The sequence below is a fragment of the Mastomys coucha genome, unplaced genomic scaffold, assembly GCF_008632895.1.
Source record: "Mastomys coucha isolate ucsf_1 unplaced genomic scaffold, UCSF_Mcou_1 pScaffold23, whole genome shotgun sequence".
Taxonomy (NCBI): Eukaryota; Metazoa; Chordata; class Mammalia; order Rodentia; family Muridae; genus Mastomys; species Mastomys coucha.
In genome coordinates this window covers 102295994-102322701 of record NW_022196906.1, presented here as the reverse complement: position 1 = coordinate 102322701, position 26708 = coordinate 102295994, and the positions used below count along the sequence as shown (strand labels likewise).

The following is a 26708-nucleotide window of genomic DNA, read 5'->3' as shown; positions in this document are numbered from 1 at the left end:
AGATCTCATTACAGATGGTTGTGAGCCACCATGTGGTTGCTGGGATTTGAACTCGGGACCTTCAGAAGTGCAGTCAGTGCTCTTGCCCGCTGAGCCATCGCTCCAGCCCCCTGTAAGTTCCTTTTTTAATGCTGTGGAGAAGTAAAATCTGTTTGTAATGGTAATTCTGCTTAGCTGTTACTGAGTAAGCCAGGGGACGATGTGTGCTATAATTCTTTAGAATAGTGGACACTAACAAAAATTAGAGAGTGAACATACAAGTACAAGACAAAGGCAAGAAGATTGAATACTTTAGCAGTATTCAGAAGAGATCACATTTAAAGCAGTCCACTCTGCTTTGATGAGGCCTTGTGTCATGAAAACACTGGCACAGTGCCCTCCTAAACAGCAAACCTATTTTATCATTGAATCCACCTTGCTAGCTGTGTCTGAATAGGACTGACTGATAACTAGTCACTGTCTTTGGAGGAAGTTCTAACTTCTCCTTGTATCCCTCCCTTTGTGTGCTACAGTGCCTCTAATTTTTTTTTTTTTAAAGATTTATTTATTATTATATCTAAGTACACTGTTGCTGTCTTCAGACACACCAGAAGAGGGCATCAGAACTCATTACAGATGTTTATGAGCCACCATGTGGTTGTTGGGAATTGAACTCAGGACCTCTGGAAGAGCAATCAGTGCTCTTAACCACTGAGCCATCTCTCCAGCCCCCTCTTAATTTCTTTTTCTGCAATGCATATTGCCACCTGCAGATAGATCTACATATCTAAATCATTCCTGTAGTCATCTAAGTATCCAGTAAAGCACTGTAGATTCCTACTGCTTATGCAGTGTGACTAGCCATCACCCTGTTTTTTTGTTTTTTGTTTTTTCATCTTCCTGCATAGGCTTGATACCATCATTAAAGAGTCGGTAGTCACAACCAGACATTAAATTATTAACCAGCTGGGCTGCACAGGCACACACCTTTAATCCCAGCAGAGGGGAGGCCATCCTGGTCTACAGCGTGAGTTCCAAGACAGTAGGTGCTACACAGAGAAATCCTGTCTCTAAAAAGGAACTGTGGTTCTGTAGGCTGCTCTGTGGGGGATGTCCAGCATGTTCTGAGCTACCCAGTGGAGTCCTCTTAGTCTATGTGGGATTAGTAGTTTGAGTGGCTTCTAGTTCCAGAGCTGCTGTCTAGAGTCTGTCTTCTAACTTCTTTCATGAAACACATAAAGGGTTTACACATATCTCATCTTTGCCTGAACATTCTCTTTTAACATTATTATCATTGTATACAGTGTGTATGTGTGTAACCTGTGGAGATTTGAGGAAAGCTCGTAAGAGTCAGTTTTGTCCTCCTACTTTGGTTTCCAGGGATTGACTCCAGCTGTTGAAGCTTACATAGTGACTTTTACAGCTATCTCATGAGCCCAATCGGGTTTTAACTTGATTTTTATTTTTGACACATTTTCATGGACCCCAGGCAGGCCTTGTACTTGCTATGTAGCCATGACTTTGAATTCTTCTGATCCTCTCACCTGCTGGCATTGTAGGTATGTGCTACAATGCTTAACTTTATTGAAGCTTTTTGTTTTGTTTTGTTTTTAAATATAGACTTTATATGAAGCCCTGGCTAGCTTGATACTCACTTAAGTAGTAGTTCAAGCTAGCCTTAAATTCAAAGAAATTCTGCCTCAGTTAGCCTCCTGAGTACCACTTGGGACTACAGATGTGTGGTAGCATGTCCAAGTTTGCTTTATAGAAACTTTTCATACAGTTATAAGTTCATACAGTTTTAAAATGTTTCATTATACATTTTAATTTATATAATCTGTTCGACAATTACTATAAACTTAGCTCGAGAGAGCACTGGCCTTGAACTCACAAAGATCCACCTGTTTTTGCCTTCCTGAGTGCTGAGATTAAAGGCATGTACCACCCTACCCAGCTTTGTTTTGTTTCTTGAGACCAGGTTTCACTATGTAAACCAGGGTAGCTTTGAACTCACAAAGATCTGCCTGCCTCTGCCTCTCAGTACTGGGGTCAAGGCATGCACCACCATACTTTGCCACAAACACAGCTTTGAAATATCCATCACCCTTGTGTCTGCAATCAATCTCCACATTTAGCCCCAAGCAACTACTATTCTCTGCAACAATTTTGCCACTTTTAGATATTTTATATGAATCGAATCATATTTGATTAATCATATTCGATTAATCATATTAATCGAATCAAGCCTTTTATTGCTTGATTCTTTCTCATGATTTTTTTTTAAATATTTTATGTGTATAAATACACTGTAGCTGTCTTCAGACACACCAGAAGAGGGTGTTGGATCCTCATTACAGATGTTTGAGAGCAACCATGGGTTGCTGGGAATTGAACTCAGACCCTCTGGATGAGCAATCAGTGCTCTAAACCCCTGAGCCATCTCTCCAGCCCCCTCTTGTGATGCTTTTAAGGTTCATCTGTATTATATGCAATTAATGGGTTCTTTTTATTTCCCAATAATTATTTTCATAATATAGATATACATTTTGTTTGGACAGTTAGGCTGTTTCTGAATTCTGGATGTTATAAACTATGTTGCTATAATTATCCATGCCCTGAATTTAATGTGGACATTGCTTTAATTTTTTCTTGTGTAAATGTAGATACTTAGGGGCAGGATTACTGGGGTATATGGTAAATATATGTTTAATATTTTAAGAAATTACCAAACTAGCCAGGTGTAGGGACTAGTTTAGCCTCAGCACTTGGAAGGCAGACACAGGTGGATCTCTTGAGTTCGAGGCCAGCCTGGTCTACAGAGCAAGTGCCAGGACTACACAGAGACTGTGTCTTGGAGTGAGGGTGGCAGGGGTCAGGGTAGAGAGGGAGGGAGAAAAAATGAGAAGGGAGGGAGGAAGGAAGGAAGAAAAGAAGGAAGGGCTGTGTTTCTAGGCGGCTGCCCTGCTGTGCATTCTGTAACAGATCTAGTTTCTCTGTATCACTAGGTGTTTCTAGTACTGTTTTAGATTCCCTAAGGATTTTCTGCCTTATTATTTTATGTGGGAATACATAGAATGTTTCTTTTCTGGTCTCCATCTCCATTTCTTTCTCTTGCTTTGTTGTATTGTCTTGGGCCTGCAGCATAATGTTAAATGGGATGCTACCCTGCTACTTACTTAATATTGAATGTAATACCAAATCAGGTGCTGTGCTTTTATTCCCTGATTGGATGATGTTTTTGTTTTTCAGTTTTAGTTTAAGGATAGTTTGTTATTCAGTAGTAACTGACATTTCCTCTCATTCCTACACAGTTATTGGATACATAGTAAGTGCTAAATAAATTCCTAGTTTAGGATTGATGGAAATTAGGTGTGGGCTGGGTAGTGGTGGCATGCACCACCAGTGCCTGGCAGTGAGGACTTCTAAGGGGGGAAAAATCCAGCATGGTGGCACACATCCCTTTTTTTTTTTTTTAAATTTTATTTTATTTATGTGTATGAGTACTCTGTAGCTGTACAGATGGCCATGAGCTATCATGTGTGTGGCTGCTGGGAATTGAACTCAGGACCTTGCTCCAGCTCCGCTTGCTCCGGCCCCGCTCACTGGCACATATCTTTAATGCAGGTACTCAGAGGGCAGAGGTAGGTGGGTGTCTAAGCCAGCCTGCTCTACATAGAAAGTGCTCTGCCAAACAAGGCTGAGTACTGAGGCCTTATCAATAAGTAAGTAAAATTTATACATAACAGCTGTATTTATGAATCTGCTAAAATTTAAAGAAAATAGCTGGTTTATTACTTAATCTATTGAGATGAATTATGGCAACAGTTAAAAGACATTACTATCCATGACTTAGGAACCTTTGCTTTAAGTCTCCATGAGCCTCAGTAAGAAAATTGTTTAGTAGAGTATGTAGTCTTCAACTTTCATGGAAGGGTAGTGAGAACCCCTGCCCCAGGTGAGGTTTTCCTTGGTTTTCTCCATGTGTGTTTGGCCTGTGGGACAGGAAGGCACTCACTAATTGAACAGCCTTTGATAATGACATCATTCTAGGATATGCCTTATTTAGTCTCGGGGATGGCTTGCACACCAGAGCTGGGGATCACATGTTGGTTACCATGTCTCCCGTGTTAAAGTTATTCTCTGTGAACCAGGTAGGCACTACTGCACAGGTAGATCTGTTTATAGACTCAAACACAGATCAGAGTAATATCTGAATCCTGGCCTTTCATATTTTCAGTGGCATCCTCATGCTATCCTGTGCTTTCTCTGGAAAGCCTGCCTGATCTAGGCCGCCAAACACATCCCAACCTTTTGGCTCCTACCCTAGTCTAGACACTTGTGATGTTTTCAACTAGTTTACTTTCCACTTAATAAGATATCATGCCCCTATGAATCAAATGCTGTGCTACTACTTGCTTCTTTAACTTAATATTGAAATGTAAACTTCTGGTTGAGTTGGTTGAGTGCTTGGCCATCATATACAAAGCTCTGAGTATAAACTGGACATGGTGGCACACATCTGTGGTCCCAGCATTGAGGAAGTGAAAGCAGGAGGGTTGAAAATTGAAGGTCATCTGTAGCTGTATAGCAAGTTTGAGGTCAGCCTAGCTTATGCGAGACTTTCCTCCCCAGAGTAACCCTGTTCTGTATCTAGACCTGTAGCATTTTTTTCACTAAGTACATTGTTGCCCGTTGCATGAATCTATTACATATTATTTATGAGGCTCACTTTTTGGGCATATAAATTATTTTTAATATCTTAATAACCTAGTGGTGCATGTATCCTCTCGTTTCCTTAGGAGGAAGAATTTACAGTAGCTTTTGTCATCTTTTGAGGCTCTTTAATAGTCAGAGCCATATGTAAAGACCAGAAGACAGTCTACAATCTTTAAATGTTTAGCAATTAAGGCTTGTTGGATTTTGTGAATTCAAGATTTAAAACTGTTTTTTAAGATAACTGCAGTGGCAGATCCTTTAATCTCAGCCTTCAGGAGGCAGCTGCAGGCAGTCTCTGAGTTTAAGGCTAACCTGGTCTACAGAACAAGTTTCAGGACAACCAGTTCTAGCTACACAGAGAAACTCTGTCTTGAAAAACAAAAAAAACTGAGCCAGGGAAATGGTGGCGCATACCTTTAATCCCAGCACTTGGGAAGCAGAGGCAGGTGGATTTCTGAAATCGAGGTTAGCCTAGTCTACAGAGTGAGTTCCAGGACAGCCAGGGATACCCTGCCTCAAAAAACCAGAAAAAAAACAAAAAACAAAAAACTGGCTTTAATTGTTACTTATTTGAGATAGGGTCTCTCTGGCTGGCCTGGCACTGTCTGTATACACCAGAAATTTGCCTGCATCTATCTCCTGAAATTAAAGGCATTTGGCTTTATGCATACAGATGAGTCAGGGTCTCACTGTATCCCTGGCTGGCCTGAAACTTAATTTTTAGACTCGGTCTTAAACTAAGAAGAGGTTTGCCTGCTGAGATTAAAATTATATGCTATACATCTGACCTTAAATTCATTTTGTTGTTCACAGAATATAAACCAGATGCCTGGAGATGTGCTGCTAGTCCTCACTAAAAGCATTCTGTGGGTGTGGCCTTGTAGAGCCTCATTTGAGAGCATTTGTCACATTTGGGAACCCAGTTGGGAAGCTCTCTTGCTTAATGTTGGATATCACATTTTTAATTACTATAGAAAAGATGGTTTTGCTTTAGTTCCCAGTAAGAGTTTCTAATGTTTAGTAGAAAACATTAATGAAAACAAAGATGACAGAGATGTATAAAGTAACTAATATAAGAAATTTAACTTAAAAGATAAAAACATACAACTAAAGAAAAAAAATGTGAATATACCTAGCATAGTGGTGAATGTATTCATTTCTCAAACGATAAAACACTCTGAGAGACTACAGTTAAAATTTGTTGGTTTTTTGTTGTTGTTTCTTACAGGTATCTCATTCAATTGCAAAACTTATATTAGTTAATTTCCACTGGCAAGTCTCAGAGATTCTGGACAGGTAAGATATTCAGGGGGAAAGAAATGAGATTGCCCTTAGTACCTTTCTCCACCCATCCCTGTGATCTTACTCAGCCTGGTTTCTTGTAACACAGGGGTGTCACCATCCACAATGGGCTGCCCTGCACCCTCATCAGGCACTGATTAAGAAAGTACCCTCCAGGCTTGGCCTACAACCTAATCCTTTGGGTTTTTTTGTTTTGTTTTTTAAGATTTATTTTATGTGGCATCAGATCCCATTATAGTCTGTGTGGTTGCTGAGAATTGAACTCAGGACCTCTAAAAGAGCAGTCATCTCTCCAGCCTCCAAGATTTTTTTTTTTTTTTTTTTTTTTTTTTTTGAGACAACCATTATATAGCTCTGGCTGTCATTGAATTCACTGTGTAGACCAGGCTGACCTTGAACTCAAAGAGATGTGCCTGTCTCTACCTCTAAGCCCTGGGATCAAAAAAGTATATTACCACAGCAGGCCTATAACTTGATCTTAGGGAAGCGTTTTCTAAATCAAGGTTCCCCCTCTGAGATGACTTCTGGCTTTTGTTAAATTAACATATAAAAACAAAAAATTGACATTAAAAACTAGCTGGCATGTATCCTAGACATAGTCAAGATGTTCAGTTGGAAAGATGAATCCATAGCATCCTTCAGTGCCCGCCCAGCCCATTGTGAACATTCCATTGTAGAGTGTGTTCTTAACTAAGCACACACAATTGCTAAAACACTTGAAGGTATTTTATATCCTTTCCTTTAAGCATACTCTCATCTGTTCAGCACACTCTTCTATTTCAGTTTCAATGCTGGAATAGTAGTTTGTCATTCTACAGGTGTCTTCATATTCTTTTTAAACCTCTGTTGTCTGGCAGCAGTTTACATTAAACCTCTGTGTAATAGACCATTCTCCGAGCTGGGCAGTGGTGGCACACACCTTTAATCCCAGTACTTGGGAGGCAGAGGCAAGAGAATTTCTGAGTTTGAGGCTAGCCTGGTCTACAGAGTGAGTTCCAGGACAGCCAGGGCTATACAGAGAAATCCTGTCTCGAAAAACCAAAACAAACAAACAAACAAACAACAAAAAAGACCATTCCCTGTAACACCTACCCCCCCAAAAAAGTTGGAAATGGTTGGGTGTGATGGTACATGCCTTTAACACTTTTGATAGACTAAACAAGTGGTTTTCCACTGAGCTATATCCTCAGCCCCAATTTTTCCTTTATTTTGAAGGATAAATCGAAGGATAAACGATTTTGCTAAGTTGTCTAGGTACCCTAAGTCTCTCTGTATCCCAGGCTGGCCTTTAAGTTGTGATCTGCCTGCTACTATGTCTGAAGTAGTTGGGAATACAGAGCTATGCCATGGGGCTTGGCTGGAGTGGATAATTCTTTGGGACTGTAGTGCTACTATGTAAACTATAGTGCCTCTGGGCTTTACCTACTACATGTCAGTAGCAGTGGCTTCCTCAGTTCTTTGATAATTAAGAATGACAGAAACCAAGAAAAGCTTCAAATTGGGTATCGTAGGTCCTCCTATGTCTTCCTCTTGAATACTCAAAGGACATACATGTGCCACCAAGGTTCATGTAGTGCAGGGCATCTAACCTTGTACATGAAGCAAATACTCTGCCAACTGAGCTCTTTCCTTACCCCATACTTTTTATACTCTTATTTTATTCTTAAATTATGTATCTTCTGGGGAGCTGGAGGGATGGCCTAGTAGTTAAGAGCACTGACTGCTCTCCGAAACGTCCTGAGTTCAATTCCCAGGAACCACACAGTGGCTCACAACCATCTGTAATGGGATCTGATACCCTCTTCTGGTGTCTGAAGAGATCAACAGTGTACTCACATAAAAAAATAAATCTTTTTAAAAAATGATGTCCCTTCTATTTGTATGATTTTACAGCTTTATAAACAAAGTTATGCTGTACATATTCTTCAGCTTTCAATTTAATGTGGTTGTATTTTATAGTCTCTCATCAGCTATTTATCGTTCTCTCTCAGAAGACATTTTTGAGGCCTGGTGGTTCAATGGTTAATAGTTCTTATTGGCCAGGGCAACACAGAGAAACCCTGTCTTGGGGGAAAAAAAAGTTCTTATTGCTCTTGCTGAGGACCCAGATTCAATTCCTAGTACCACATGGCAGCTAGAGCTGACTATATAGAACTCTGGTTTCAGAGGCTCCAGTGTCCTCTCCTGGCCTGCTCGGCACCAGGCATGCAGATTGTGCATACACACACATGCAAGAAAAATTTCATACACATAAGATAAATATTAAAAACCAAACAGAACAACTGAGCATTGAGGCACACTACCCCTTCAATCTCAGTATTTGAAAGGTAGAGACAGACACTGAGAGTTCCAGGACAGCCAGGGCTACAAATTAAAACCCTGTCTCCAACCTCTTGCCCCTGCCTATCCCCCAAAGAAAAGAATGTTTGTATTGAGATAAAATGAAATTTGGTTCAATAAAGAAACTATCAGAGATACCCTGAAATATACTATGTAGAATAGATTGGCCTTGGCTTTGCTGAGTGCTAGGATTATAGACATGTACCATTATGCTGACAAGGTAAAAGACCCTTTGATGTAACCATAACACCTGATGGCCTGTTCTGTTATTGAGAGTTAAAAATGTCTTCAGATGTGATTCTGTTTTTGCCTTTTGTTTTCTAGGTACAGGTCTAATTCTGCTCAGCTGCTTGTTGAGGCTCGAGTTCAACCTAATTCATCCAAACATGTGAGTGTCTCCTGCTAGAGGGAACTGTCTTTGAGTGTTCATGGTTCTCTGTGACTCACAATGTCAGCATCAGCTTTGTTTGGTACTATATAGATGCCCAAGATCCTTATTTTGCTCCTAATTTTCCCCACCCCCAATTTTTCTCTTTTATTTAACAAGATCTTGTTATATAGACAAGACTTTGCCTGAAACTCAGAACTGCCTGCCTTTGCTTCCTGAGTGCTGGGATTAAAGGCATGAGTGTTTTGTCTACAAGTTTGCATGTGTACTACATGCATGTGTAGTGTGTATGGAGGCCAGCAGAGAGCATTGGATCCCCTGGAAGTACAATTACAGATGGGTATGGCTGCCATGTGGGTGCTGGGAACCTAACCAAGGTCTTTTACAAAAACATGGAACCTATGCTGGGCAGTGGTGGTGCACGCCTTTAATCCCAGCCCTTGGGAGGCAGAGGCAGGCAGATTTCTGAGTTCGAGGCCAGCCTGGTCTACAGAGTGAGTTCCAGGACAGCCAGGGATACACAGAGAAACCCAGTCTCAAAAAAAACAAAAACAAAAACAAAACAGAGAACCCTAGAAGCTAATCTGTTTTGTGATTTTGGGCATGCTTTTATAAGAGAACCTTTACAGTTTGGCCTTTCAGAACCTTATGTGGTGTTTGTTCTCCCTCTCCCCCTCCTTCTAGGTTCCCACAGCCCATCCCCCTCACCACTGTGCAGTGTGTATGCAATTTGTGCGCAAGGAAAACCTCCTCTCTCTGGCCTGCCAACATCAGTTTTGCCGAAGCTGTTGGGAGCAGCATTGCTCAGTACTTGTCAAAGATGGTGTTGGTGTAGGTGAGTCTGCATTGAAATTAAATATGCCTCTCAAAAAAAATGTCTTTTGAAAAACATATTTATTTGATTTTATGTGTATAATGTATTAAGTATTTTGTTTGTATGTAGCTCTGTGTACTGTGTATGCTTAAGTGCCTGCAAAGGTCAGAGGAGGGCATGGGATCCTTGGGACTAAAGTGATAGGTGATCATGTGGGTTCTAGGAATGGAGCCTAGGTCCTCTGTTAGAGCAACAAGTGCTTTTAACTGCTAAGCCATCTCTCCAGCCTTAAAATATTTGTCTTTCAGTCTGTATTTTCATATACTTAAGTAAATATTTCTTCTAAGATTAACAGATTTTTATAGTCAGTCTAAATAGTAATACGGTTTTCAGTAGTCTCCAGTAAAATGAGAAAATTAAAGGTTTTAGAAATATTGGTGTAGGTACAAAGTGATTTTGGGTCATTTTTAAGAGAACTTAGTTAGGCATTGATGGTGCACGCCTTTAATTCCCAATATTCAAGAGGCAGAGATAGGCTGATCTCTGAATTGGAGACCAGCGTGGTCTACAGACTCAATTCCAGGGCAGCCAAGACTTCATAGAGAGAAACCCAGTCTGTAAGGAGGTGGGGGAGTGGAATGCTGAGGAAGCTGTCCTTTGAGCTGCCTACCACATCTGGATTCTGTCTACCGCTTTTGAGCAATGTCACCTATGTCAGATTTGATTGTCAGCTGCAGGAATATTCATTGTCCCCCGATAATATTAAGTACCATGTTCATTGCTGTCTGCGGAATCTCAGGGTATTAACCTAGGCATGGTGGCACACTGTGATCCCAACATTTGGGAGGCAGAAGCAGAAGCATCAGAACTTCAAGGCCTGCTTCAGCTACATGGCAAGCTTAAGATTAGCTTGGACTATATGAAATAGTGTTCTCTGCCTCCCCTCCAAAAAAAAAGAAAATACTAAAATATCAATATATTTGTAATAATTACATGAACATGATATAAAATCATAAGTCATATTAGTCACTAAGTCTATAATGCTTTTTTTTTTTTTTTTTTTTTTTTTTTTTTTTTTTTTTGAGACAAGTCTCCACCTTAGCTGTAACCTTAGCTGACCTGGATCTCATTATGTAAACCAGGTTGCCCTCAAACTCTGCCTCTGCTTCCCCAGTGCTGGGATTAAAGGCATGTGACACTACATCTAACATTATAATTTTATTTAGTGTTGCTTGTAATGATATTTGGGTAATTGGGCCCAATATCTTTGTTACATTATTATGAAAACATGTTAATTTCTCTCTTTGAATAAGTTCTTATTTGTTTGTGGTTTTTGAGGCACTGTTTCTCTGTAACATCCATGCCTATCTTGGACTCACTTTGTAGACCAAGCTGGCCTAGAACAGATTAAAGGTACCACCATACCCAGCTTTGATAACTATTTTGAACAGAGAATTTCCTATATGGAATTAGAATTTGTTGGTTGAACATAGTGGATAAGTATATTGTGTCTTCTACAGTATGGTCATCCATCACATAATCTTTGTTCAACAGGAATCTCATGTATGGCTCAGGATTGTCCACTTCGAACACCAGAGGACTTTGTATTTCCCTTGCTTCCCAACGAAGAATTGAGAGATAAATACAAGCGCTACCTCTTTAGGGACTATGTGGAGGTATGGACAGCCTTGTTCTTTTGCCCTCTGTCTTCCTGAGGCTACCATATACAGTATAGTCACAGCTGGTGGTAAATCACCTAAGTCTTGGAGCTCGAGAAATGGCTTAGTACTTTAGAGTCTTGAAGAGGACCATGTTAGTTCTCAGTATTCATGACCCATCCATAACTCCAGCCACAGGGGATCTTAACACCTTCTTCTGGCTTTTCTAGGCACCTGCATGCATCAGCACATACCTACTGATTCCCCACACTAGATGCATAATTTAATTTTAAAAAAGTGTGATAAAGACATTGTGCTCAGAAAAAATACTGTCTAAATCCCAGATCTGTTGCTTCCTTGTTATGAGACCATTTCTCGTTAGTTTGCCTGTGTCTTGGTTTTCACTGCCATAATGTGGCCAGTCATCCCTGTCACCGGAGCATACACTGATGACTATGCAAGCTGAGCAAGCCATCTTGTTTGAGGGGTGAGCACAGGTCAGGCAGAGCTCAAGAGTTGCTGTTCCATTTGTTTTTCAGTACAATTCAGCCCAGAGAAGGGCTGTTTTGTTTGGGTTTTAACTATTTGAAAACTTTTTCAGGATACTAGCATGGCCAGTTCTATATTCTGTTTCCTTTTAGGCTATCTGTCCAGTTTTGCAGATTCTGTGCAGCATAATTTTCAACTTGGTCTGTTATGACTTAGTTTAAAAGTTTATTGGATTGGTTGTTATCTTACACATATGCAGGATAAACACAAGGCCTTTTTCTTTGCATAATTTGTTCCCGTGGATAGATTATTGAGGGTCTTTGAGTGCTCGAGCTGTCAGATGCACAGGTAACTGAGCTGTGTTCCCATTCAACCCACATTAAAACATTTTTATTTCGAGACATGTTCTTCCTGGGTTGACCCAGATCCCCTTGATTAGCTGTCTGGGTTCAAGCAGTCCTCCTGCCTTAGTTTTCCAAATAGCGAAGCATCTGGAGCTGTAGGCAGACGTGTCTGTTCCCCTACAGCTATACTTCTGTACCTTATATACCTCTTATAAAATAACTTTGAATTAGTGGCTCCTTGTGACACATATCAACTAATACTACAACTGATAGTGACACATATCAGCTAATTACTACAGAGAATCTTTCTTTAGCTTATAATTAGTTGATATGTGTTCTTCACAACATCTATCCTAAATTTGTTCAGTCCTTTGATATAAGTCATCAGTTGGAAGAGCAGAGGCCCTTGAACAGTCTGAGACACAGCAGTTAGAAGGTGCCTTCATCATTTCCCTTCGGTGTGTTTACAGAGCCATTACCAGCTCCAGCTGTGCCCTGGTGCAGACTGCCCCATGGTTATTCGGGTACAGGAGCCTAGAGCCCGCCGAGTGCAGTGCAATCGGTGCAACGAGGTCTTCTGGTAAGAGATGAATGCTGAGCAGTCTTGGGTTCATGACCCATCGTCCTCCAGAGAGCATGTAGCTGTATGTGAGGATAGGGCTGGGAGAGTTGGAACATCTGTCTAGAAGAGTACAGCTGTAGGTGGCCAGGTTTGTGCCCAGCATTTTATGTTCTTCAAGACTGAAGGCAAGGAAGTGGCAGATTCCTGGCCAAGTATGTTAGATTTATGCTGTACTCATGACCCAAACACTGTCTACCTTATTGACTGGTTGCAGTGACTTCAACACTTTTCATCTTTCTCTGTTTGAACTTTTTTTAGCTAACTTTTAAATTTATTATTTTTTTATATTATTTGGCAAGATCTCATTTAGCTCAAATTGGCCTCAGATTCAAAGCATAGCCAAGGATGACCTTGACCATCTGAGGGTCTTCCCTATGCCTCCACAGTGCTGGGATTCCAGAGTTGCATCACCATGGCCAGTTTATATGGTGCTAAGATTTGAACCCAGGGCATTGTTTGTCTTATTTTGTGTTAGTTTTGAGACAAGATCTTGCTATCGAACTTTGGCTAATCTAGAACTTACTTTGTAGAGCAGGCTGTTCTCAAACTCACAAAGATCTGCCCTCCATTACCTGGTAGTAATGCTAGGATTGACTTCATGTGCCACCCTGCTGGCACTGGCTAACTTGTATAAAACTGATTCATGGGTGAATTCTACATCTGAGATTCTCCTCATTCATTAGTTCCAAGTGACAAGCGTCTGTCCAGCCATTCCCCTGCATCATCACAGCTGTGAGATTTACTGTCACCATCTTAGTGTTCTATGTCAGGAAATCAAGGTACAAGATTACTATCTACCAGTAAATAGCAGAGCCATAATTTAGATCCAGGCTTGTCCTAATTTGCAGCTCCCTGGAAGAGTGATGGTCTAGCGTCATAGAAACTTCACAGTAAATGGGTACATGTCTCTGCTGCCGTTCAGGACAGTGGGTGGACTCTCTTCCACCAAAAGTTGAGAACTGAATAGTTGTTGCCTTGGGGACCTTTACTGTTGACTTGTACAAAAGGAAATTGAAAACCAGAGTCCTAGCTTTGCTTTGTTTTGTTTTGTTAAGCTTCAATTCCTTTTGGGGGAAGGAGTGTGGGTAGTTGGGACAGGGTTTCTTTCTCTGTGTAATGCTGACTGTCCTCAAACTCACTTTGTAGACCTGGCTAGTTTAGAACTCACAGAGATCATCCAACTGCCTCTGCTTCCCGAATGCTAGGATTAAAGGTGTGCACCTCCTGCCCATCAGTTTAAGCTTCAGTTCTTTTCACATATAAAATGCCTTCAGATTTTACACGTGCTAGTATTTGTGCATCCTACGTGCATATCTAGCCAGAAGGTGTAGAGAAGTTCCCCAAGTCTTAGTCCTTCCTTAAACCTGAGTGAAGTTACTCCTAACTCACTCACCTTTCAAGGAGCTAAGCTCATGGCTGAAGTTATAGCTCGGTTGGTAGAGTGTATAATACATAAAGCCCCAGATTTAAGCCCCTCACCACATAAGGCATGTTGGCTCATGCCTGTAATGCAGTACAAGCAGAAAAGTCATAAGATGAAAGGGGGACAGGACAATGATTGGCCTTAGTGCAGGGATTGTAGCTTCATAGTAAAATTCAAGGCCTGAGTTTAATCCCCAGCAACTCAGAAGGGGGGAGAATAAAAGGAAACTAGGCTTTGCTTGACTCCTTTCAGAAAGGGTTAATACTACCCAAGGGGCTTAAGGGGAAGCTAACTTCTGTGAGCTGTTGAGAGCACATCTCCGGCTCAAGGTCAGGAAGCATTCATAATGTGCTTTGTTATAATCCTAGGTAAGGAAAGTCCCAAAGACCTCAAGAAGTGATTTTGCCTAATCTCTGATGCAGAATTTGTTAATTCAAACACGAAGAAAATTTAAAACAGGAAACCCTGACCCGATGACTATTTGAATGTGTTTCTTTTCCAATTTTAAGTTTCAAGTGTCGACAGATGTATCACGCCCCCACAGACTGCGCCACAATCCGGAAATGGCTCACCAAGTGTGCAGACGACTCCGAAACAGCTAACTACATTAGTGCTCACACTAAAGACGTAAGGACTATGTTACCTGTACTAGATCTGTCCTAAGTAATGCAGCCAGGGCTCTCCCTGTAGACTAGCCATCTGAGAGAGGAGCATATAGCCTAGGGCTTTGATTACAGACTTTGGACACTGCCATGCTTGGTATAGTTTTATCCATTTTTATCCTTGGACACATTTTTTTTTTTTCTTAAATTTTAGAACTGGTCATGGGAGCTCACTCCAAAGGCAGAGACAAGCGGGTCTCTGTAAATTTGAGGCCAAGCCTGTTCTGTCTACATAAAAAGCCAAAGCTACATAGAGAAATCCTGTCTCAGGCTGAAGAGATGGCTCAGTGATTAAGAGCACTAACTGCTCTTCCAGAGATCTGAGTTCAATTCCCAGCAACCACGTGGTGGCTCACAATCATCTGTAATAGGATTTGATGCCCTCTTCTGGTGTGTCTGAAGATAGCTAGTGTACTCATACATAAAATAAATAAATTTTTTTTTTAAAAAAAGAAATCCTGTCTCAAAAACATAATAATAGTAATAATAATGATAATAATCAACATTTTTTTACTTGTGTGCCTTTTGGATATTTTGGAACTAGAATTAATGGATGATTTTGAGCCACCATGTGGTACTTGGAATTGAACTCTGGTCCTCTGCAAGAGCAACAAGTGCTGTTAACTGCTGAGCCATCTCTTCAGCTTCAGATGCATTTATTTTAATAAAATTCAAAACTACTTACAAAAGTTTGATCTGAAGGAGAACTAACTAACTAGAAAAAAAATTTTTTTTTGTTGATATTTACTAAGCTTTGATAGCCCTGGGAGTAGAGTGGTTAATTGGCATAGCTCATAAATAGCAAGACTATATAATACAAGCCCAGATAGTCTCAGTTTCATTATTGCTAACCCTGGGGGAAGGCCCCATTGTTCCTTGTGTAGCCACTCACTGACTCAGCTAGCATCACACATAGACTGGTTCACCCTGAGGGCAGGCTCTGCTTCACTGTAGACTTGCTGTCTTTTCACATGTGAGAAGAGTTTTGACGTAGTTTGCACAACTTCTTCTGGAAGCCAGAGTCCAAGCAAGCTGAGCAGGACTTCGTTTCTCCCAGCAGGCCCACTTTCAGCTGCATCTGTCTAGGCTTAATCTGAGTGGTGTCTTAGCAAGGACAGATGGAGGATTTAGTGACCTTAGCTGACAGTGGATATTTCAGATCCCAGCACGCTGACCTCATTTCCTTGTATTGCTGTTCCAGCCTCAGTGACCTGCCACATTTAAGTGAAACACTCCTCCCCAGAAGTGCTTGCAATGAGCTACTGGGCATGGGTACTTGGAGTTGTGGTAATGTTTCTTAGAACGAGCTGATGATGTGTAAGCCTAATGGCACCTTCTGTCTCCTCAGTGTCCCAAGTGCAACATCTGCATCGAGAAGAATGGAGGCTGCAATCACATGGTGAGCGGATGATGATGTACAGTTTGCATGCAAACATGGAGTCCTTGGGAAAGTATTCTTCCTAAATGTGTTCTCTTCTGTTTCTCTCTGACAGCAATGCTCCAAGTGTAAGCATGGTGAGTCCAGGCCTGGGCTCCAGTCCAGGGGCATGGTCTATTTCTTGTGCTTTCATCTCCATTACTTCTTAGTGAGTGCTTTTATAACAAAGCAGTGAGTCAAAGGGCAACTTTTGATTTGAGGGACAGAATCCCACTGCTGTCTTGGTAATATGTAGCTAAAAGTCAACTTTGGTGTGTCCTATGATCCTCAGTCATCCAACAAGACTTGTTTCCCTGTCTTTCTTTACGAGCAGGGTATGCTATGTAGGCCTGGGTGGCCTTGTGCTTGCAGCAGTCCTCCCATCTGTGTCTCCCAAGTGGGTGGATTACAGACATGTGCCAACACACTCGGTTCAAGGTTTAGTGTGTTTTTTTATTTTCCCCAAAACAGATAGATATCAAGGGGATTATCTGAGATACCTTTAAGTCACCTTTTAGAAAAGGCTGTATATGACTTTGCCAAGGTGCTTTAAGAAAAAAAAGTGTTTTCTTCCTCCCCCCTAACCCCCCTCCCGAGACAGGGTTTCTCTAGGGCAAGCAAGAGTTGTAAGCCTGGGAAGTAATGAGGACGGCAGTTTATATAGGCAGCTTGTATTCTAGATGACCAGGTTAGACTCTTTTGGGTACATTTTTGCTTCCCGAAATGGTATTGACAGAGCTGGCTAGTGACCTTGTACAGCATGTGTGCTATTGGAATTCATAGGCCATTGGCTCTCCCAACAAGTGAGAGGACAGTGAGCTGTGACAAGAGTGAGAGCTATACATCCCTCTGCAGAGAGACAGCTTGGGGAGTTTGTGTTCGGGTTCCCCTTCACCCTACTCTCCTGCCTGGGCCTTGGAGGAGTGTGTGGTTACCTTGTGAAGATAAATGACTTCACCCTCCTTTCCGTGCAGACTTCTGCTGGATGTGTCTAGGAGACTGGAAGACGCATGGTAGTGAGTACTATGAATGTAGTCGGTACAAGGAGAATCCTGACATTGTCAACCAGAGCCAGCAAGCACAGGCCAGGGAGGCCCTCAAGAAGTACTTGTTCTACTTTGAGAGGGTAGGTGTCTTGTCTTACACCAGAGCTCTCAGAGTTGGCTTTCTCCACACTGGGATGCTGTGTGCATATGTGGAAGTCAGTGACAAGCTCCTGCATGTGTAGGATATTGTCTCCTACAAACATGGTTTTTCAGTTGTGCAGGCTGATGAGGTATTCCCTTAGTTGAGTGATGGATCATGATCGGTCTGTTCCATAAGATGGAGCAAGCCATGGGCATGGCCCAGCCAGTGTTTGTCTTAAACTTCTGTGTTGACCTCTGTACCTTCCTGGGACTCTACATTTTTCCTTCTTCCTCTGCTTTATAGTGGGAAAATCACAACAAAAGCTTGCAGCTGGAGGCACAAACATACCAGCGGATTCATGAGAAGATTCAAGAGAGGGTTATGAACAATCTGGGAACATGGATTGACTGGCAGTACCTACAGAACGCTGCCAAGCTGTTGGCCAAGGTGCTCACCACCTCACTCTTCCATCACTGGTCACTGTTGGCTGGAAATGGTAGTGTAGGGGGCCATCTCTGAAAGGAGGGGGTTGATGCCCTTTATAGCTTTGCATGCATGTCTGTGGGCCACATTTCCCTGTGCCGAATATACACAGTCTTGGCCCTTTGCTACATGTCCAAGGGATTTCTGAGCAGAGAAACAGAAAACTAAAGGATTTGTCTTCTTTTTTTTTAAAAAAAAAAAAAGATTTATTTATTATATGTAAGTACACTGTAGCTGTCTTCAGACACACCAGAAGAGGTGTCTGATCTCGTTAAGGATGGTTGTGAGCCACCATGTGGTTGCTGGGATTTGAACTCAGAACCTTCCGAAGAGCAGTCAGTGCTCTTAACCGCAGAGCCATCTCTCCAGCCCCAGCATTTTTCTTCTTTGTTCCACTTACGAATAACTGAAAAGATAGTATATAATTGATAAGTATTGAGATATGTAGATTTTAATGACCACAAAAAAGTCCTGAGGCAACCGGTGGTGATTAATCATCTCTGTAGTTTGGCCCTCTTGCTTTAAGGTCCCCAAGTCTAGAGTCACCATTTACATATGAATTGTAAGAGCCACCTAATGTGTGGGTCAAGTAGAATCAAAGATAAAACTTTTTGTTTTTTCGAGACAGGGTTTCTCTGTACAGCCCTGGCTGTCCTGGAACTCACTCTGTAGACCAGGCTGGCCTGGAACTCAGAAATCCGCCTGCCTCTGCCTCCCAAGTGCTGGGATTAAAGGTGTGCGCCACCACCGCTCGGCTAAGATAAAACTTTTTTCTTTCCTATTACAGTGTCGATATACCCTGCAATACACCTATCCATATGCATACTACATGGAATCTGGTCCCAGGAAGAAGCTGGTAAGCCAAAGCTGCCTTTCTGCTGTTCCATGCAACTTTAGAGGGGCCATTTTTAGAGGCACTGTACAGGTGCACGTGGGCCTGAACCTGGTCATTTGGGAGAACACAGTGAGAACTGTCTTACTGCAAAAATCCATTTCTAACTCTGGGCATCTGTAAAATAAACCTCAGATGCTGTAATTAGCCAGATACACCTGATCCCTTAAACAATGATATTTAAAGATCAGTGGACTCGAAGAGCCTATGACCACTTGGATAACCAGTGGCATATCATACACATCCTTACATTATAGTTGCCTGTTTTCCCTTTAGTTCTTCTTAGATACGGTTGTTTCTGCTGCTGATAAAAGTAATTTTTATATATTCCTTAAGTGTTGGAAAACATAGCATTTATGTCATGCATTTTCTAGCCTTTGAAATTAATGTTATGGAAATAAAGCTTTGTGGTAGAGCACCTGCCTAGCGTACATGAGCTCCCGAATTCCATCTCAGTACCAGAAAAACAGGGGCATGGTTGCACAAACTTTATAACCCCGGGTGATCCAGAAGGATTGAGTTTTCTGTCCAGCCTAGACTATAGCAAATCCTTACCTCAAAAACTGAGGCACAAAGTTGCACTGCATACATTTTATTGTTACAAGTTTATCATTGTCATGGCTCTCACCCTTTACCAGATTGAATTCTTCTTTATGTAAGTGCTCCAGATGTCTAAACTTAATGTATCATCATTTGAGATGACAATTGTTTCATTTTCACTGTCACAAGTAAGACTGAGGAAAGTCTTTTTTTTTTTTTAAAGATTTATTTATTTTATGCATATGAGTATACACTGTAGCTGTACAGATAGTTGTGAACCTTCATCTGGTTGTTGGGAATTGACTTTAGGACCTCTGCTCACTCTGGTCAACTGCACTTGCTCTGGCTGGCCCTCTCACTCAGTCCCTGCTCATTCAAGCCCAAAGATTTACTTATTATTATGAATAAGTACACTGTAGGTGTCTTCAGACATGCCAGAAGTGGGCGTCAGATCTCATTATGGGTGGTTGTGAGCCACCATGTGGTTGCTGGGATTTGAACTCAGGACCTTCAGAAAAGCAGTCAATGCTCTTACTCACTGAGTCATCTCACCAGTCCCCAAGGAAAGTCCTTTTGTGTAACATTTTATTCCTTAAGTGTATGGTTACTAAGTCAGACAATGTGATTTCTTTTTTTTTGTTGTTTTTTTGTTTTGTTTTTGTTTTTTGTTTTGGTTTTTTCGAGACAGGGTTTCTCTGTGTAGCCCTGGCTGTCCTGGAACTCACTCTGTAGACCAGGCTGGCCTCGAACTCAGATATCCACCTGTCTCTGCCTCCCAAATGCTGGGATTAAGGGTGTGCGCCACCACCGCCCGGCCAGTTTGATTTCTTTCCTTTTTCTGAGTCTAAAAAAAATTAACCCAGGCATCCTTAAGTTTAAAATCTTTCTGTCTCTGCCTCTAGTGCTAGGATTATAGGCATGTACCACCACGTAGGCCAAATTGTTTGGTTTTTCAAAGGGTTGGGGTTTTTGGTTTAGGGTTTTTTTTGCTTCATTGGTTAGTTATTTTTGGAGGTTGGGTTTCAAGTAGCCCATGCTGGCCTCAAACTTGCTAATAAACCAAAGAGGAGATGGGACCTTGAACTTCTGATACCTCTTAGTGTTGGGATTACCATACCATAGTGTGCCTCAATACCCAGTATATGTAGTGCCAGGAACTGAACCCAAGGCTTCATACATCCTAGGTATGCATTTTCCCTACTGAGATACATGTGTATACCCCATTTTAAGGCTTTGTTGGCCAGATGACTGGGGGAAAGTAAAATGTGGAGCAAATACAGTGTCTTGACAATATCCATTTTAACTTAACTTTTGCAGTATCTGTGTCCCAATGTTTTGGGACCATCTTTTCCTGTGGCTTTAAGCTTCTCACCTTCCTTTGGTGGTGGATGGCCAATATTGCTTTGTCATTTGCCCCTCTCTTCTGGAAGCTCTCTGGATGTTGTTTTCCAGTTCTGGACATAAAGTGTAGCAGGCATGCTGAGGACAGTGTCAGGCTTGTCAGTTGCTAATTGGAGCCTGAGGTGCTGCATGTACCCTCCATCTGCAGGCCCTGCCCGGCTACAGCCCTCTCTCCTTCTGACCCTCCTGCTCTGCCCATACAGTTTGAATACCAGCAGGCTCAGCTGGAGGCTGAGATCGAAAACCTTTCTTGGAAAGTTGAGCGAGCCGACAGCTACGACAGAGGGGTAAGTGCCTGTGCCTTCCTTCAGGTAAGGGAAGGATGTCATTGTAACAGTGATTGTGGGGTGGGACTTAAAGGTGCTGCAGTGGAGGCGGGAAGGGCAGGTGTGTAGACTCTGGAGCGTCTGATATGCTGCCTGTGGCTTTGCTTGCTCTCTGCTCCTGGCATTGGAACTTATAAAACCTGTTGTGCCATTTGTACAGGACTTGGAAAACCAGATGCACATAGCAGAGCAGCGGAGAAGAACCCTGCTAAAGGATTTTCATGACACCTAACGTGGGCTGTGGATGTGCCGGGGTGAGGAAGATGTAGCTGTGATGCCACCCGGCTACGTACTGCATGCTGCAGGCTCTGCCTTTCACGACCCAGGCGACAGCCAGGGCCCCACTCCTGAAAGACACTGGCAACACACCTCTTAGTCGATTTGTTTTCTCCTCATCTTTTTGATTTTTGTTTCTACCAGGGTAGAGGCCATGTTGAGCTGGCCTCTAGTGAGGACTTTAAATTTCCCCTGGATGGTTGTTGGGAGGGAGGGAACTTTTTTTTCTGAATGGCTATTAATAGTATTAGATCATTACAACTTATGTAATTTTCAAAGGTTGTACGATTATAAAGAAAAGAGGCAAACCATAGATAACACAGAGCCCGATTAAAATAAATTGGCATTGGAGTGCTTCACCCTTTAGCTATTTGACTTAGAATGTAACTTGATACTGCCCACCCACTGAGCCTCAGCGGGTCTGCACTGCCCTGGGCCCTGGGGTGGCCTCTGCTTTCCAGCATCATATTTGACTTGGAGCTGGAGTCCTGGGGGAAGAGCACGGGTGGCAGAGAGTAGGAAACTGAGTTGGCCTGCATAATAGGATGGACACAGAGTTACTTACCTCTGGCCTTAGCTGGACAGCCAGGGCACAGAGCAGAGCAAGGTTTCACTGCAGGCTCACTTTTATTCTTGAATGTGAGGTTTCCCTAAGTTAGGCCAGACCAGCATCCACAGCAGAGGTGTGGGCTAATGCACCTCTGGACTGGGAGACTGGTTCAGCATGGTGCTTCCTTTTGTTTCATAAAGAGAAGAAATCCACCTTTGAAAGGAGTTGTTCCCCCAGATGAGTTTCCTTCTTGGTCGTCCCTTTTGATCCAGTATTCAAGTGGTGTACTCTGACCCCGTCACTGTCTTGTGTTCTTATGAACAGCGTTCACAAGGTCAGAGTTCAGCATGGCTCTTAGACCAGGGGCATGGGCCTTGTGGCTCAAGAGCTAGGTTTGCACAAGTTATTTTTCTGTTCACCTAGAGTGTGGCCAGAAGCTGCTCCAGGGTGGGGTGTGTTTCCTTTGCCTAGTTGCAGCTGCCAGAAGTCCCCATCTCTGTGGTCTGGGAGTCTGAGGCCAGGAGAATCCCTGGTTTGTGGTCTCAGTTCCTGTACTAGAAGGGGCTGGCCAGAAGAAAGGACCAGTTCTTGCACAGTCAAGTGCAAGGGAACGGGCAGCTTGCCTGGTGTCCTTCCTATCTTGAACCTGGTCCTGTGGGCCTTTGAAAAGTTAGATCTGTGATCTCTGGGGTTTCCATGGCTTTGTTCAGTGCCTCCCCTCTGAGACTGGCAGAGCTGTCTATACTTGACAGGACCTCCTTGACCTCCTAGGAGAGCCTACAGAGAAATCTGTGAGTATTATGATGCAGATTCTTTGATATTCATACATTTTCACCTCCAGTCAGCAATTTCCTAGGTACCATGTAAAGCTGTAAAATTGAGTTATTCTTGAAGACAGGTAACAGCTGTGACTCCTGGGGTACATGACCAGCTGCACATCCCTTTTCACCTCCTCAGGTTTTGTCTCTTCATGTCGTCCCTGACAAGTGAGATTGTGAGGTGGATTGGGAGTAATAGTTTAGTGTATGGTAAATGAACCCTAATACCAATGGGAGCTGATTGTGACCCAGGAGTGTCCCTGCTACAAGCCCAGGGTGGTATGTGATGCTCTGTTAGCACACAGACCTTTCCATTGAGTCCTGCCAGTCCCACTGCTATGGCACAGGACCAGAGTTGCAGCTCTGCAACCTAACTCCTCCTCGGGTACTTTCTGAACTGCACAGCTGCCACCCTCCATTCCTCAGCTGTGGCCCTGACCCCTGCACTGCAGGAGGCTCTGCCACCTGGAGCTGGTGGGTGGCACCTCACCTGTGGAGACCTTTGTTTAGCGACCTCAGTGGTTGTCCTTTGTTAACATTATCAGAACATCTGAAAAGTCAGCAGAGGTAGGGTTTGGTTTGGTTTGGTTTAGTTTGGTGTTTTTGCCCTGCAAAGGGGAGAGAAAGGTGTTTTCATGAACTGACCAGATCCTTGTCTTTCTTCAAAGAAAAGTTGAGGTCATGTCATCTCAAAAAGTTGAGTGGTTTATTCAAAATAAACTCATTTTCTGATTATAAAACTTGTGGTGTCTTTTTTCCAAGTGTACTTGGACTACCTTTTGTTCTTCCTACTCCCTCAGGGGCTCTGAGGGCCCAGCCAGACTTAGCACTGCTTTTCTTGAAGTTTTTTCTCATGGGGAGAAGGCAGCTCTAGGTGCTCCCTACTTGGAAGTGTTACTTCTCTCCTTGGCAGAAGATTGAGCCATTCCCTACAAGCATCTTGGAAATGCCCTAAGCCCTGCCATTGAAGACTTCTGGGTCCCTCCAGAGCAGATGCAGGACCATAATACAGAGGACATAGTGGCTCTTGAAAGTTAAAAACTGGAACTGGATTTAAAAGTGTGAACCAGACAAGCAGCTCTTGTAAGGACAGCATTTAATAGGGGCTGGCTTACAGGGTCAGAGGTTCAGTCTGTTACCACGGTGGGAACATGGCAGCATCCAGGCAGGCATGGTGTAAGAAGAGCTGAGAGTTGTATTTCTCCATCTGGAGGCTGTTAGGAAAATACTTCAGGCAGCTAGAACAAGGGTATTAAAGCTCATGCCCACAATGACACACCTACTCCAACAAGGCTACACTTCCTAATGGTGTCACTCCCTGGGCCAAGCTTATATAAACCGTCACAGGAGAAAGTAGCATTGGGAGGTGGAGGGGGCACACACAACTCCACACTGCTAGTCTTGGCCTTGAGTGTGCTGCTCTTATACTTAGCACTGGGTACACAGTGAAGTTGGAGAACACACTACCCCCTAGAAGTGCTTTTAGTTCACAACAGACAGAATTGGTCACTATGGATTTCTTGTTTTATGTGTGTGGATGTTTTGTATGCGTGTGTGTACTGTGTCTGTTTATTATACACATACCTGCTACCTAAAAGGAGGTATATGGGTGTTGGGAACCAACACCCCAGGTCCTCTGCAAAAGCAACAAGTGCTCCTAACTGCTGAGCCATCTCTCCAGCCCCACTAGTGAATATGGTTTTTGGTTTTTGGTGGTTTTGTTTTGTTTTGTTTTGTTTTCTGAGACAGGGCTTTTCCGTGTAGCCCTGGCTGTCCTGGAACTCACCCCATAGACCAGGCTAACCTCGAACTCAGAAATCCACCTGCCTCTGCCTCCCAAGTGCTGGGATTAAAGGTGTGCCACCACCACCCGGTGATGGCCCAGTAGTTGAGAGCACTTGCTGTTCTTGCATAAGACCTGGGTTCAATTCCCAGCAGCACATCATCACATGCTCACAATTGCCTGTAAATCCAGTTCCCAGAGACCCAGTATTCTTTCCTGGCCTGCATAGGCATGGATATGCTATGCAGATTTTCCTAAGAATTTTTTTTTTATAAGGCTAGCTGGATATACTAATACTAATATCGGAAAGTCGTAGTGTCTTTGGTAAAATGCCAGGTGTGGTGGTAGCACAGACACATCTATAATCCCAGAGCCTGGGATTCTGAGATCAGAAACTCAAGGCTAGCCGGGGCTGTTTCATAGTAAGACCGTATCTCAAAAGAGGAGAAAAAAAAATGCCATGTTAAAGTGATAATTCTTTTAGATGGTATTTATCAACAGTTGAAACGTATAGTTTTTAGAAATTGTTAGTTGTCCCTATTACACAAGAAACTGGCTCCTGACCTGAGTAAATACAGAAAACTGCAGAGGGGGAGAACCCTGGAACCTGCTCTGGAATTTGGGAGAAAGCCTCTTGGCTCTGCCTTACGTATGCTGGGGTTACAGGCGTGTTCTACTACACCCAACTAAGAAATGGGAATGTTCCTAAGTGAGCAGCAGAGCGTTGTCTGTCTAAATCATTAACTGTTTTTGAGACAGGATCTGCCTTCACCTCCTAAGTGCTGAGATTACTACAGGTGAGTACCACCATGCTCAGATTCGAGACTAAAACATTACAGCAGTAATCAACATTCCTTTGTGAATTAACTCTAGGCAGCTGGGGGATGGTTCAGTGGGTAAAGCTTGAGGTCCCGAGCGCAGATGCCCAGCATGTAAATAAAGGGTGAGTAGGCACTGCAGTAGGCCTATGATGCCTGCAGTGGGGAGTGGGTCTAGGATCCTCAAAGCAAGTTAACTAATCAGACCAGCTCAATTGGTGGGCTCTGGGTTCAAGTGAGAAAGCCTGTTCAGTGAATATATATGATGGAGAACACTGGAAGAAGCCATCAGTATCAGCTGCCATGAACACACACACACAAAATAAATACTAGGGCCAGAAGCCATGTCTTTATTGTTTTCGCTTCTGTGTAGGGACAACCAGGAGTGCCAGCAGAGATCTCTGTTCCTACTTCTTATGAAGATGGAAGACCATTGGCGCTGTTCCCTTCTGACCCAGAAAACTCCAGTACCTATCATCTTATAGGTTAGGAAGATTAGCAAAGTACTCCTTGAGGCTGACTAGATTAGCTAATAAACTTCTGGCATTTAGTGACCCTGAAGAAGTCTGCCATTGTAGAATGTTGGAAGGAAGTGAGCTGTCGGTAGAACACTTTACTGCTGTGGGAGCGTGGAAGAGGTCAGTTGCACATCTCCTGAGGGTAGCCTGGCCTAAGAAGAGCAGAAAAAAATACTTTGGCCGCTGCTTTATAATCGGAGTTTTATTTTCTTCAGAGGCCAGGGTGTCCTGATTAGGGAAAAGCCTTCCACCCTCCCTCTTCCCATCCAGGAGCTTTAAAGCAAGAGTTACAAACAGCACCTACTTCATTTTGAGGAGTACTGGGTACACTGGGCAGCCTCTCACCAAAGTTTGACTAGTAGGATTACCTCAGCGGTCCGGTCTGACTGCCGAAGGGCCTTCAAAAATATCTTCAAGGTCACGGGGGGGGGCGGGGTAGGGGGAGCTGCAAGAATGTCCGTGACGCATACCTAGTAAGTCCAGCATTTGAGAGGTGGGGGCAGGAGAATAAATTTATCCTCCACTCCTTTCGAGTTTGATGAGCCAGCCTGAACTATATGAGACCCTGTCTGGGTTTTTTTTTGGTTTGGTTTGGCTTTTTTGTTTGTGTGTTTTGTTGTTTAAAAAAAATTATTAAAAAACAAAAACAAAAGCAAAACTGGAAGCTGGAAAGAGGCTCTTTAGCTAAGAACCTTAAAAGTTCTTAGTGTTCTTGGAGAACACACAGGTTCTAGTCCCAGCACCAAAATAACGATTTACAAACGTCTGTAACTCCAGCTCCAACGCCCCTTCTGTCCTCAAATACAGGAACGCATGGAGTGCACATACCCATAAACAGCCACTCCATATACATAAAATGTTTTCATTAAGTAAACCAAACTCGTGGGGACTGCTCTATAATCTCATCATCAGGTGTGCAGTCATTGGCCTCAACAGCCCACTGCGTCATATGTCCCGTTTCTGGCACTCTCTGACTGCCCTCTCCCCCGAGTGAGAAAATGCCCACTACACTTTTCTGGGG

At 42.8% G+C, this 26708-nt stretch overlaps 1 protein-coding gene and 1 long non-coding RNA gene across 8 annotated transcripts in view; one reads left to right on the top strand and one right to left on the bottom strand.

Moving 5' to 3' along the window:
• The window catches only part of Arih2 (ariadne RBR E3 ubiquitin protein ligase 2), a 53561-nt gene extending 30253 nt beyond the window's left edge, over positions 1–23308 (top strand). For 6 of the 7 annotated variants that reach the window (XM_031343247.1, XM_031343246.1, XM_031343251.1 and 3 more), the window contains 13 exons: positions 5924–5991; positions 8662–8725; positions 9410–9560; positions 11094–11215; positions 12501–12610; positions 14585–14702; positions 16086–16136; positions 16231–16252; positions 17129–17280; positions 17586–17729; positions 18553–18621; positions 20802–20885; positions 21085–23308. In XM_031343247.1, coding sequence (XP_031199107.1) covers positions 5924–5991; positions 8662–8725; positions 9410–9560; positions 11094–11215; positions 12501–12610; positions 14585–14702; positions 16086–16136; positions 16231–16252; positions 17129–17280; positions 17586–17729; positions 18553–18621; positions 20802–20885; positions 21085–21156 — 1227 coding nt within the window. In that variant the 3' untranslated portion in view covers positions 21157–23308. Of the gene's footprint in view, positions 1–5923; positions 5992–8661; positions 8726–9409; positions 9561–11093; positions 11216–12500; positions 12611–14584; positions 14703–16085; positions 16137–16230; positions 16253–17128; positions 17281–17585; positions 17730–18552; positions 18622–20746; positions 20886–21084 lie in introns of all 7 variants that reach the window. The other variant, XR_004111290.1, reaches the window with a different exon arrangement.
• Positions 23309–25496: 2188 nt separating this feature from the next.
• LOC116073253 overlaps positions 25497–26708 on the bottom strand; it is a 1486-nt gene continuing 274 nt past the window's right edge. Inside the window, exon 2 of the long non-coding RNA XR_004111743.1 lies at positions 25497–25839. This is a non-coding gene — a long non-coding RNA (uncharacterized LOC116073253). The remainder of the gene's footprint in view (positions 25840–26708) is intronic.